Raw genomic sequence first — 13,336 nt, forward strand, 5'->3', positions numbered from 1 at the left:
TCAGCTGTGCCCTGGCTCAGCTGTGCCCTGGCTCAGCTGTGCCCTGGGCTGAGCGCCACTTGTGCCCTGTGCGTCTGTCTACAGTCTGCAGACTCCGGCAAGCGACCCTCCACCTTGGCTGGCCAGTTCAAGCAGTCTCTGGACCAGCTGATGAAAATCCTGACCAACTGCCAGCCCTACTTCATCCGCTGCATCAAACCTAATGACTACAAGAAGCCACTGGTAATGAAGGGAGTCTGGGGACCTGCACAGGACGAGGGGAGGTATCTAAGGGAATGAGTCTGATGGCATCTGGAGTCATGTCACTCCCTTCACCAGTGCCTCGGCAGCTTTGAAGCTATCTGCCCCCATTTTACAGATGGGGACACTGAGGCAAGGTGGCCAATCTAGACCATTTGAAGGTTGGTGACCTTCAAGGCTTTGGCTCTCCCAGACCTCAACTGTCTCCACACTGCCATTTGCTTGCCGTTGGCCAAAGTGTGTTGCTTCTCTGAGCCTCAGTTTTCTCTTCCATAAATTCTGGATCTGCCAGCCTGCAGGGAGCAGCAAGGGTTGCCCATGACTCTGTATGTGTGGGGGGGGGGCGGGGGGCACACGCGCCATATCTGCATAATTAAGCCACATTCCATAAGGGCAGCCACCAGTACTGTGACTTTAGAGGCTGACACCAACTACTGGTCACCGAGACCTGAGGCCATTAAACCCTTGAAAAGTGGCTTTATCTACTTAGGTGCTGGGTGAGAGCCTGCTGCCTATCTAGTCCCTGGGATTCCAGCTTGGGAATCCCACCCAGAGACTGCAAATTTAAAGGCTTCCAGACATGGGAAGATGCCACCTGAAAGGAGATAAAATGATTTTTTTTTAGAGTCTTATAAGAGAAAAAAATTTTTCATTAAATAAATTCCTTTTTTGAAACTATAAAATTATACGAATTTCAGGCTGGCCCAGGAAATCCAAAATGCTTCTTCCTTAAATCACAATGCACAGATGTCAGATAGTAACTGTGCTCCCAAAGGCCCTCTGCCACAGGTGAGGGCCTGAGGGTCATGCTCAGGTCTTGTGGGTGCCCCTGGCTGAAACACCCCTGGGAGATGGCAGCTCCTGTGCAGGTATAGGGGAACCCAGGCTGAGGGGCCAGGCAGGCTCAAGGTTGGAACTCTGGCTCTGCCACTTAAGAATATGTCTCTGAGGCTCAGACACCTCATCTTTAAATTGGAGCTAAGTACCCTATCCAAGTAGAGCTGTTGTAAAGATTAAAGGAGAAACAGCAGGTCCACCAGAAATACTGGACAAATGGAAGGAATGTAGTTGCCCAAAACTGCTGGGTGGTCCTTGGCCCCATTAGCAGTTGCCTCGGTGGCCCTCCCTGTTTCCAAGTGGGTGACTGCCTGCTGGTAGGCTTGCCAGATTGGAGGGCATGCACTTAGTCCCAGACACTCCTGGTTCCAGGTGGAGGGGGCTCCTCTAGGGTGCCAGCCATGGCTGAGCCCCCATACCCTTGTGCAAAGCACTGTGACCAAACTCCTCTCCAAATAGCTATCTCTGGAGGATGCAGAGACTAAATTGATTACAGTATTTTCTGAGTCTAAGTAGGGAGTGTACTTCTTCCTTCCACTAGAGTGGGAGGCATAATGGTGCCCCTGCCGGAAGGACCCCAGGGGCTGTGGTCACCCCAACACTGGCAAGGTCAGGAGGAAACCGTGTTCTTTGGGATCACTATTTGTGGGCATTTAACAATATTTTAAACGTGGCATATGCAAAAAAGTTTCTATTCCTCATACTCTGCATATCCTGAAAATGAGGGAAATATTTGCTCTTCTTATGGATGTCCCAGTTTGTATGTGATGGACTTTTATCTCCTTGGAAACACTTCCAGGACTTTCAGCGACTTAACCAAACATCTCTCTTCAGAATAGAATTTTCGTGAAACCAAGTGTTTGTTTCGTTCTCCTGCATCTGGGGACAGCGGCAGAGGTGGTGGCGGGTGGTTGGGAGGGGGGCGGCCCGTGCTATCAGCCCCTCGCCTCTGCGCCCGCAGCTCTTCGACCGGGAGCTGTGCATCCAGCAGCTGCGCTACTCGGGGATGATGGAGACCGTGCACATCCGCAAATCTGGCTTCCCCATCCGCTACTCGTTCGAGGAGTTCTCACAGAGGTTCCGCATCCTGCTGCCCAGTGCCCTGCGCACAGAGGTTTGTGTCCCCGCAGCCTGGCCGCAGGCCCCAAGAAGCGGCGTGCGCATCCTGAAAGCCGGGCGCCTCTGGGCGCCCCCAACCTCCCAGTTCCAAGAGGACTCAGGGCCCCTTCTTGATGCCCAGGGGCCGAAGCTTTGAAATGACCCCTGTTCCTACTTCCCTTCTCTGGAGGAGGTTAGAGGCTGAATATGTTGCTTCCAGGAGCAACCAAAGTTTAAAGCAAATACCCCCTTTTAGGGCAGAATGTCACAGAGGTGATGTGTGGCCAGGGAGCAGGAAGTCCGTCCTATCCTTCCCCCAAACACTCAGCCATCCTAAGGTCTGGACTGCCCGCGTCCAAGGGCCACACTGAGACCCCACGCCCTTGAAGCATCGTGGTCTCGTAATCCTGTGGACCCCATCCTTGATCCAGGGTGCCGGGTGCGTGTGCCCTGGCCCAGCAGCCCCTGACGGTGACCCCTGTGGGAGCAGAAAGACCCCGCTCCCTAAGAAGCCCCTGAGCAAGGACCTCAGCCTCCTGTGTGATTCCACCGAGCCACTCCTGTTTCCTCCTGGCAGCTCCGGAACAAGTGTCGCCAAATGACCCAGTGCGTCGCCGAAAGGTGGCTGGGGACAGATAAAGAATGGAAGATGGGCAAGACCAAGATCTTCCTGAAGGTGAGAGCCTGAAGCCTGTGTGGCTGGTCTGGTGCTCGTGGGTGCCTGCTCCATGCCTAGCCCTGCCCTCAAGGAGCCCTGGTCGTAGAAAGCCATGCTAGGGGAGAGGGAGGGAGCGAGTCTCCGAAAGGGCCCAGCCCAGCCTGCGAAAGCCCGGCGGCTTCTTAGGAGAGTTCGTGTAGGACAAGACGGAAGGAGACAGAGGGGCTGCCTCCAAGCTACCGAGCAAGAGCAAAAAGGACCTGAGGGATGTCTTCCACTGTTCCCCCCCGTCCCCCCCGACCCCCGCTCCCCCCCGCCCTCCCCGACCCCGCCGCCCCAGCAGTCTTTGGGGCGGGAGCCCGAGCCGAAGCGAAGTCTGCAGTCAGTCCTGGGGAAGCCCCGCCCCTGCCTCCCTGGGGAGGCGGAGCTTCAGGGAAGGCGGCAGTGTGGACCCTGCCCTTTGACAGCTCATCCTTGGCAGGGTCGGGCGAGCAGCACCACTTCCCACCTCCTACCTCCCAGCTCCCTCTCCATCAACTTACAGGGAGGCCCAAGGTCACAGCTGAGGCAGCCTCCAGCCCCTGAGGCTGGCCTTCGGGCCCTGCAGGATTTTGAGTTGGGTCTAAAGGAGAGAGTGTCACTGTTTCCTAGCCCACACACACACCTTGGGTAGGTCAGCAGCTTGCCGAGGAAGAACAAGAGAAGATCAGGACCAGAGTCAGGGCTCTGCCAGCCCACCTGGCACCACACCCCGTCGTCCCCACTGCCCCTCGCTGAGGTTTCCACTCTCTCCTCTTACCCCATGGAGCCTGCCCACCAATCCTTGTCTGTCCTCCCAGCCCCAGCTCTCCAGTGGGCCTATTGTCATCCATCATTAGTTAGGCTAGAGCTGGGACTGTGGGGCTTAAAAAGGAAAGAAGCAGAGGGGCTTCAGACTCCGCTGGGGCAGCTGACTCCACAGAGGGAAGAGGTCTGGGGAATCCCAGGGTGCTACCTGGTAGGGTGTGGTTTAGAGCAGGGGTCCCCAACCTCTGGAATCTAATGCTTGATGATCTGAGGTGGAGGTGATGTAATAACAATAATAATAGAAATAAAGTGCACAATAAATGTAATGCACGTGAATCATCCCCAAACCACCCCTCACCCCTCAGCCCATGAAAAACCCAGTCCATGAAAAAATTGTCTTTTTCATGAAACCAGTCCCTGGTGCCAAAAATGTTGGGAACTGCTGGTTTGGAGGGTAGGGCCAGCATGGGTTCATGGTAGGAGGTGAGGAGACTGCCCGCCCCTCCATTCCTCCTGCTCCCTGGCTGCTCCATGAGGCCACAGCCAGGAGTCCAGTCCATCCCTGTGTCCCCAGTACCCGCACACACACATACTAAGGGTCCCAGTACCTACTTGCTGTGAGATTGATGAAGGCAGGAAGAGCCACCAAGCCCGTGGCTTCTGCTCGTCACTTGCCAAAGGCCCATGCTGCTCTCTGCTCTGCAAAGACAGTCCCTTCCTTCTGGACCTGGGATCCAGAAGGAGCATCAAGGGGCTCTGGGAATGTCACCACTCAGGGATGAATACAGTCCGTCACCTCACACTGTGAATTCTCTGCAAAGCCTGGGGAAATGTTAATATTGAAACAAGCATGCATCTGTATTACAGCTGAATGTGTGTTTCACATGATTTTTAGGAAATAAAATACAGCTTCGGGGACAGTTTTTGCCCCCCTCTTGGGTTCTCCGGAGCAGAAATGAAAATTTCCAGATTGAATTAACAAGAAGAAAGAGCTAAAATGGGAAGTTCTTGGCTTGAGGGGCTGGGCTGCGGCTCTGGGCTCAGAGCCACAGGTGGCAGCTTAAGAGCAGGTCTTTCAACCCCTGCCCGCTTCTCCCGGGAAGAGTCTGAGAGTTCCTGACTTCTGGAGACAGAGCCCTGGCTTCAGGTAGGGGCTTGGGGGTGAGGCAGGGCAGTTATGCGATGAGAACTCTTCTGTTCCAGGAAAACCAGGACACCCTGTTGGAGGTACAGAGGAGCCAGGCCCTGGACGAGGCTGCCATCAGAATCCAGAGAGTCCTGCGGGGCTACAAACACAGGTGCAGGCCCTTCCCCAAGCCCCTCCCCACCCACAGACCCACATGCCCTGTCCCCTGGGCAGGCCTGTACCCCTTAAACCAGGGTCACGTGTTCCCTCTGGTCTCTCTGCGGGGGTGACTGAGGCAGAAGAGCTTTTGCAACGTGCTGGCCAGGGACACTGCCGTCTGTGCAGGCAGAGAATTGCTAATACACGGTTTGAATGTTAGGGGTGAAGGGCAGAATCTACCAGTGTGGTCTCGACTGTGTTTTGACTCTACTTCAATTATCTTAGAAAACATATGGATTTGGGTTTATGAGGTGGTGGGTTTTGGAGGGAAGAAAAGAACCATCTTTGACTCAGTTCCCTGGTCAGTAAATACGTAACATGTGAATTTCAGCCCAGGTTCAGCAAATCAGCCATATTACTGCCTCCCTTACCCTCACCATGTCCAGTGAAAGTGAAAGTTGCTCAGTCGTGTCCCACTTTTTGCGACCCCATGGACTATACAGTCCATGCAATTCTCCAGGCCAGAATACTGGAGTGGGTAGCCGTTCCCTTCTCCAGGGGATCTTCCCAACCCAGGGATCAAACCCAGGTCTCCCACATTGCAGACAGATTCTTTACCAGCTGAGCCACAGGGAAGCCCAAGAATACTGGAGAGGGTGGGTAGCCTATCCCCTCTCCAGGGGACCCTCACCATGTTCAGAGGACTCTGCAGATACCATGATGGTGTTCCCTGCTGTCCCACCGGCCTGTTACCAACCACAGGAAGGCCTGGAAACCCAAACAGGACAAAAATAGGAGAAAGTGGCTGAGGGCACCTGTAAGAAGGGTCATGACGCAGGGCAGTGTGGCTTGGAAGGCCATGCAGGTGCAGGAGTCCCCAGGGGTCTCCAGTGACATTGTGGAGGATGGCCTCACTACTGCCCATCAAGGAGGACTTCCTGCTCAGCCTTCTCTGACAAAATACAGGTGAGGGTGGCAATCCAGGCTTTCCACTGGGCATTTTCTGGTGTGACTGGGGGTGAGAACCACAGTTGTTTAAATGGTGTTTCACTGCAGTAGACTGGTTATCATCTAAAAGTTTTGTGTCTTGCTAAACTGTCCCTTTTCTGGTCTTTTTACTGGAGAGAGAAGGCTTTTCTTGGGGTGTTTTTGGTCTGTTCCCATAGTCATTTCTGGATTTTCTACTTCTTTAGCTCCTAGTCTGGGGTTCATGAGACAAAAAGGAGCTCAGAGAAGTTACCACTGTCTGAGATCCTTAGCTTGTCTTCCTTCTCATCCTCCATCTTTCAGGGTCTTCTTCATATTTGTTTCATGTATAATGTCTAAGGGTTTTTAGTCATCGTTAGCAGGAGAGGTAAGGGAAAGTACATTTACTCCATCTACCCAGAAGTAATCACTATTGATAAGTGCAGTGTTATTGCTCTTCTGGCCAATGCAATTGGACAAGAACTTTTTTTCAAAAGATAGAAATAGAAATCAGGGTTTTCAACTTCAATACTATTGATATTTATTTTATTTATCTACTTGTTCTTGGCTGTGCTGGATCTTCATTGCCACACACGCACTTTCTCTAGTTGTGGTGAGCAGGGGCTACTCTCTGGTTGCGGTCTACAGGCTTCTCATCGCACTGGCTTCTCTTGTGGAACACGGGCCCTAGGCTGCGTGAGCGTCAATAGCTGTGGTGTGCCGGCTCCAGAACGCAGCCTCAGGAGTTGTGGCGCATGGGCATAGTTGCCCCTCAGCACGTGGAATCTTCCCAAACCAGGGATTGGATTGGTGTCCCCTGCATTGCAAGGTGGATTCTTAACCACTGGAACCCCCGGGAAGTCCCACTATTGACCTTTTGCTTGGATAACTTTTCGTTAGAGACGGCTATCCTGGGCACTGTGGGATGTTTAGCAGCATCTAAACTCTACTTACTAAGATGCCAGTAGCATCCTCCTCCACAACGCCCCAGTCATGGCAACCAAAAATGTGTCTAGACACTGCCAAATGTGCCTGGGGAGCAGAATCACCCCCAGCTGAGGACCACTGGTACCTTAGAAAAGAGACAAAATTTCCTTTAGACTATTCGGTTGTTTACTTTGGCCTTATATTAGCATCATCATGTAAGTGTGTGTGTACATGCATTAAAAATATCATATGTGCAGACATATATTCTTTGCCCATCAACAAAGATTCTGACTTAATTGGACTGGGCGGCACCCAGACATCAATAAATATTGAAGTTCTCCAGAAGATTTTTTTCCTGTTTTTTTGTTTGTTTGTTTTTGTCTCCCAGTTTTATTAAGGTATAATTAACATACAATACTATATAAGTTTAAGGTGTACCACATAATAGGGAGGCCTGGAGTGCTGCAGTCCATGGGGTCGCAAAGAGTCAGACATGACTGAGCAACTGAACGACATAATGATTTGACTTATATCATGAAACAGTTACCACAGTAAGATTGTTGTTGTTTAGTCACTACGTCACGTCCAACTCTTTTACAACCCCATGGATTACCAGGTTCCTCTGTCTATGGGATTTTCCAGGCAAGAATCCTGGAGTGGGTTGCCATTTCTTCTCCAGGGGATCTTTCCAACCCAGAGACTGAACCCACGTCTCCTGCATTGGCAGGCGGATTCTTTACCACTGGGCCACCAGAGTTATTATTATATCCATCTTCTCATATAGATACAGAAACAAAAGAACTTTTTTTCCTTTTGATGAGAACCCTTCTTGGATTTGCTCTAACAACTCTCATGTGTTCCTTAGAGCAGCGTTTACTCTGCTCACCACATGCATTTCATCCCCAGCGCTTAGTTATAACTGGAAGTTTACACATTTTGATCACATTCATCTAAATCCCCCTGCCCCTACTCCCCGAGGGTGATTTTTAATATGATCAAAATCTACTGTTCTAAACCTAAGAAAATACCCTGAAAAATTATTAGAAGTTAAGTGTGGGAAGAAAGATACAACCATATGCACCTCTGACTCTCCAGAAGCCAGGTTTCAGATCACCCCTCCTTTTTCAGCCCACTTCTCTCTCTGTTGGAGGAAGGCATGGCAACCCACTCCAGTTTTCTTGCCTGGGGGAAACCATGGAGAGAGGAGCCTGGCAGGCCCCAGTCCATAGGGTGGCACAGAGTCAGACACGACTGAAGTGACTTAGCACTTGCGCTTCCTCCCTGTGGAGGGAGCAGTTAGATGGCACTTGCCAGGCTGCCAGCACCTGGGTGCTGCCCTCTGCTTTTGACCTGTCCCCAGAGAGGAGCTCTGGTACTAAGATTTCTGACCTGATTTCAGTAGACTCCTGGGCTAGTGGCCAGAGGAGGGGGCAAGGAATAAAAAGTTGGAAACCGATTTTATACCTTCATAGATCTTTGGGGTTAATGAGGAAATTATTCCTCCTCATTCTAAAAACTGGACTGTCCTCTGGAATTCCCTGGCAGTCCAGGGGTTAGAGCTCCACACTGCCACTGCAGGGGGCACAGGTATGATCCCTAGTCAGGGAACTAAGATCCCACATGTTGCTTAGCATGGCAAAAATAAATAAATAAAAGATATAAGATAAATTTAATAAATAAATAACAGAAACTAGACTGTCCTCACTCACAGATTTATTTGTTGGCAGTAGGTTTTTTGTCCCTAACCTGTCTTTCAGCCTATAAAGTCTTCTGGAAAAGAAATACCATGTGTATTCATTTTTACCTGAATTTTGTTTTCTCTCTTCCCTTCAGAATCAGTCCCCTCCCCATCCCCTGCACCTGAGGCTTTTGAAATGCCTGTGGTTGTTACCACTGACTTGGATTTTCCCTTCTAGGAAGGAGTTCCTAAGGCAGAGGCGGGCAGCTGTGACCCTCCAGGCCTGGTGGAGAGGCCACTACAGCCAGCGGAACTTCAAACTGGTAAGAGAACTCATGTGGGAGGTGGAGCCTGCAGGGGCAGGGGACACCTGTCTAGTTAGAAACCAACATCGACATTTGTTTGTGAGTATGAGACATTTGTTTATGACTGCGTGCTGGGGGCAAGGAGCATCGGCAGTCACACACCTCAGCACCCCACACTCTTAGGGGTGTCAGGCCACATGTTTGCGGGCCTCAAGTGTTCTCCTGCAGGATCTGAGGCATCTCCAGAGCTAGAATGAGATGTCCTGCTCTGAAATGAGATGGTGGCTGTTTTTTTCCCCCCAATTTTCAGGCAGCCATAGAAGTTAATGGATGGATTAGTCTCTGTTTCAAACACTTCTTCCAAATTTTTTCCTTGACCACAGGCACTGCTAATGAGCGTCTGCTAAGCAAACAAACCAGAGGCACCTTTAACACGCCTGCTGGGCCTCCTTGACTGCTTGCCTTGGTAATGGCCTTGACTGTGGCTGGAACACGCAGATGGAAAGGCTACATGGGGCCTGTTGCTCTATGTGCGTCGTTTTATTTATTATTAAACTGACACTATATGTCATGGATCTGAGACATAAAGAAATTAAGTCACTTTCCCAAGAGCATTTGTTTGTGAGTAAGCAGCAGAGCTGGAGCTGAGATGCAGGTCTGTGTGACCTGATGGTTGTAAAATGAAGCATGACACCACACAGACAGCACGCACCAGGGTTGGTCTTTGAAAAGCCAATAGAAGTCGGCCCAGAGGCTCAGAGACCTCTGTGGCCCAGAGAGTGTTTGCAGCATAGAAGTGGGTACTCATAGTTTATTATTTCCTTTTTATTTTCAAGCTCCTTGTGAGGGAGTTGCTTGATGGAGCAGGCCAAAGGCCTCCGCCAGGTTACAGCCCCACACGAGCTGACTGTACTTGGCTGCAGGTGTGAAAAGCAGGACCTCTGCAATCCTGCCACCCACGTGACTTCCAGCCCAGGTCTCTGTCACTAGGCATCAGAAGGGAGAAGGCAATGGCAACCCACTCCAGTACTCCAGTGGGAGCCTGGTGGGCTGCAGTCCATAGGGTTGCTAAGAGTCGGATACAACTGAAGTGACTTAGCAGTAGCAGCAGCCATCAGAAGACCATTCTATCATTTATGCCATGTGAAAGTACTTCTTTAGCACCAATTTCATGCCAGGCTCTAACTGCTTTACAAGTATAAGTCACTTAATCTGCTTGTGCTCACAGGTGTGCAAAACTTTAGCACCAGCACTTTGCCAAAAAGCACGTAACTGTAAAGCTAATTTGTGAGAACACCTTGCCTCTCGCTCTCTGTCCCCTCAGGAAGCCTTTCTCTGCTCTGTGCCCTGTCAGTCCCAGGCCCCTCTGAGGGTGTACACCCTTCTTCCCTCCACAGATCCTCCTGGGTTTTGAGCGTCTGCAGGCCATTGCCCGGAGCCATCAGCTGGCAAAGCAGTACCAGGCTCTGCGGCAGAGGATGGTCAAGCTGCAGGCCCTCTGCAGAGGCTACCTGGTGCGCCAACAAGTCCAGGCCAAGAGGAGGGCTGTGCTGGTCATCCAGGCACATGCCAGGGGCATGGCTGCTCGACGGAACTTCCGGCAGCAGAAAGCCAATGTAGGTGGTCACTGCCCTCTTGGGCAGGTGGGCATGGCTGGGCCCAGATGAGGGAGGGCAGGCAGAAGGAGTGGGCAGCAACATAAGAGCGTCATCAGACACTCCTGACCCCCTCTGGGTCCAAAGTTACTAGTGTAGTGGGCACACCCCGCTCATACCCTGGGCGCTGAGGGTGCAGCTTGGGAGATGGATTATCTCCGTCTTATACCTGGAACCTGGAACTCAAGTCCTTTGGTCCCCTTCCTTTAGCTTTGGGGATGATTTCTCAGAAGCACTGATCAGTCCCAGGAAGGCTCAGGAAACCAGGGTCAGCTGAGCTATGGGAGGCCACAGTTCCATGGAGGAGGGTGGAGTGCCTGGTTCCTGGGCAGGTCTGATAGCTTAGGGTAGAGAAATACCAAAAGTAGCCTTCAAGAGAGTCTGGGCAGGAGAGACGGGAGGGCAGGGGGGCAAACAAATGTCACTGAGATGTGTATCCCTGCACTGTGAAATTTCACCCCTGGGTGGTCCCATTCCCTCCATCCAGAGAGGACCCAAGACTCAGTCTCACTCCTCAGAACTCACTCATTGGCAATGGTGATAAAGAAGGTGGCTAGGGTGACATTCTCTCCTGCTCCATAGATAATACAGGTCCCTTGAGCACAGTACTGGTGCAGTGGCCAGAGCGAGAAAGAGTGCAGAGCCTCAGACACATCAGCAGATGCTCCCACACCTACAGGGCCCCGGATGAGCAACAGATCGGGCGGGCCAGGGCCCTCTCCCAGCGGAGCCTCTTTGCTTTTAGTGAAGGGACCATGTGGGCCTGAGTGGGTTTTGCAGCTAGCTTCTGGAAATCTGTGGGCTTTGGTGTGGTCCCATGTGGGGACAAGCAAGCATCTCCCTTCTTTACCTCTTCTCTGAAACAGAAAGCCCAGGCTGGTGGATCTCCAGTCCCTCTAGCTATTGAAACCTAGGGTTTTAAAGGGATATTGATTTTGACAAATACGGCAGCAGAAGGTTTATTCAGCTTCGTGAGGGGCTTGCCACAGCTGGGCTGGTGGCAACTGCGGCCCCACGGGGTATCTGTGCAGGTGCCTCTGGTCATCCCAGCTGAAGAGCAGAAGAGCCCAAGCGCTGTACCCAAAAGGAAGCGTAAGTCCATCTACAACACCATCACCGACACAGAGATGGTGGAGCAGGTGTTTGGCTTCCTGCCTTCCCTGACTGGTGGGCAGGATGGCCCGGCCACACCGCACATTGAGGTAAGATGGGCCCTGCCAGCCCAGCGTGGGATCCTGTGGGGTGCCTGCCCAGTCCCAGCCTTCAGCCAACCTCTAGGCTTTACTGAAAAGGCACGACCTGGCTCGGGGAGTGAGTTCTGTGGTCGTGGGTAAAGATGCAGAGAAAAGAGGAGCCAAGGTCTCTGTGGTCAGCCCCTTTTAAGTTAAGGAGGTGTCTTAGCTACAAGTCTTCCTAGAGCCTTTACTGTGCAAATGTTTTTGAGCTTTCAGCTGGGCAGTGTTTCCCACCCGTATTTGGCCGCCGTCACAGAGCATCTCATTGGGTGCTGCTCTGCAGAATGGGACCTGCGGGACTGGGGGTGGGGAGCAGAGCAGGAGACTGGGCAGAGAGGACAGCTCCAGGGCTGTCCTGTCGACTCTCACTGCATCCCTCCAGGAGCTCGTGCCCGCTCCCCCAAGCTCCACCCACCCACAAACCATCTGTGCTCTGGGGGCAGCTGGGCACACCTTCCCCAGAAGGGCACCTAAGGGAGGCAGGCAGGAGGCAGCAGGGAGTGGGGGTGTCTGGGAGCCGAGGTCTACAGGCGGAGGGCTCCGAGGGCAAGCAGCCAGGTACCTGGGGCTCTCATACCAAGGCCCACCCAGCACCTGGCAGCCCACCAGGGACGCACTGAGGGTGGGGGCGGGGGCTGTCCCTAACACAAGGGGGAGTGGGTCATTCTGCACCCTGTCACTAACCAGGCAGGCCCTTCTTAGGGCTCCCTGGCCCCCAAGATGCGCACACTGGCAGATCACATCTGAGAGGAGAGTGGACCCTTGTCTCTGTCCCAGGATCTGAAAGAGATGACCCAGAAGCTGCCTGAGGTTGACCTAGACACGGTCCCCATGATGGAAGAGCCTGAGGATGACCTGGCCAAGTACACCTTCCCCAAGTTCGCCGTGACCTACTTCCAGAAATCAGCCAGCCACACGCACATCCGGCGGCCCCTCCGATACCCTCTGCTCTACCACGAGGATGACACTGACTGCTCGGTGCCTGGTCCCGTGCTTCCTAGTGGCTCAGGCCTCCCCCTGGTTCCGTGGGAACAGGAAAGGGGCAGGATGCCATGGGCTCTATGCTGCATGCAGCTGGTTCCAAGCGGGGGCTCTGTCTCCATTTTCCCAGGCTGCCCTGGCTGTATGGAGCATCATCCTGAGGTTCATGGGCGACCTTCCAGAGCCAGTGCTCTTCACCAGGAACACCCTGCGTGGAGGCTCAGTGATGCGGCAGATCCACGATGCCCTGGGCAAGGACAGCAGCACCCAGCCTCCACAACACAGCAGATCAGCACAGGTGCGCCATGAGGGCAGTGCCAAGGGGAGATGCCCTCCCGGTGCCCCCAGGCCCAGGGCCTGGAGAAGCTGGACCAGAAAGGGGAGGCACAGTGTGGAGTGAGCATCACCCACAGGACCTATAGATCCCTAGGGTTTTCAGTCTTGAATTGCACTCGGGAACTCATGAGTCAGGCATTATATCCAGGACTTTGTGAATTATACAGTCATTATTGGAGAAGGTCCTTCAGGTGCTGAACACTGGGTTTGACTTAGTCAGACTTGGTACTTAGTCACTCAGCTGTGTCTGACCCCTTGAGACCCCATGGACTGTAGCCTGTCAGGTTCCTCTGTCCATGGGATTCTCCAGGTAAGAATACTGGAGTGGATAAGCATTCCCTTCCCCAGG

The 13,336-nt window shown here is 52.6% G+C and overlaps 1 protein-coding gene across 1 annotated transcript in view; it reads left to right on the forward strand.

Moving 5' to 3' along the window:
* MYO7B (myosin VIIB) overlaps window positions 1–13,336 on the forward strand; it is a 97,736-nt gene that overhangs the window by 58,118 nt on the left and 26,282 nt on the right. The window contains exons 16-24 of the mRNA XM_040227868.1: window positions 85–222; window positions 2,039–2,191; window positions 2,753–2,851; window positions 4,823–4,917; window positions 8,714–8,798; window positions 10,178–10,396; window positions 11,467–11,637; window positions 12,448–12,648; window positions 12,782–12,949. Coding sequence (XP_040083802.1) covers window positions 85–222; window positions 2,039–2,191; window positions 2,753–2,851; window positions 4,823–4,917; window positions 8,714–8,798; window positions 10,178–10,396; window positions 11,467–11,637; window positions 12,448–12,648; window positions 12,782–12,949 — 1,329 coding nt within the window. The remainder of the gene's footprint in view (window positions 1–84; window positions 223–2,038; window positions 2,192–2,752; window positions 2,852–4,822; window positions 4,918–8,713; window positions 8,799–10,177; window positions 10,397–11,466; window positions 11,638–12,447; window positions 12,649–12,781; window positions 12,950–13,336) is intronic.

This window comes from Oryx dammah, unplaced genomic scaffold (assembly GCF_014754425.2).
Source record: "Oryx dammah isolate SB20612 unplaced genomic scaffold, SCBI_Odam_1.1 HiC_scaffold_27, whole genome shotgun sequence".
Classification (NCBI taxonomy): Eukaryota; Metazoa; Chordata; class Mammalia; order Artiodactyla; family Bovidae; genus Oryx; species Oryx dammah.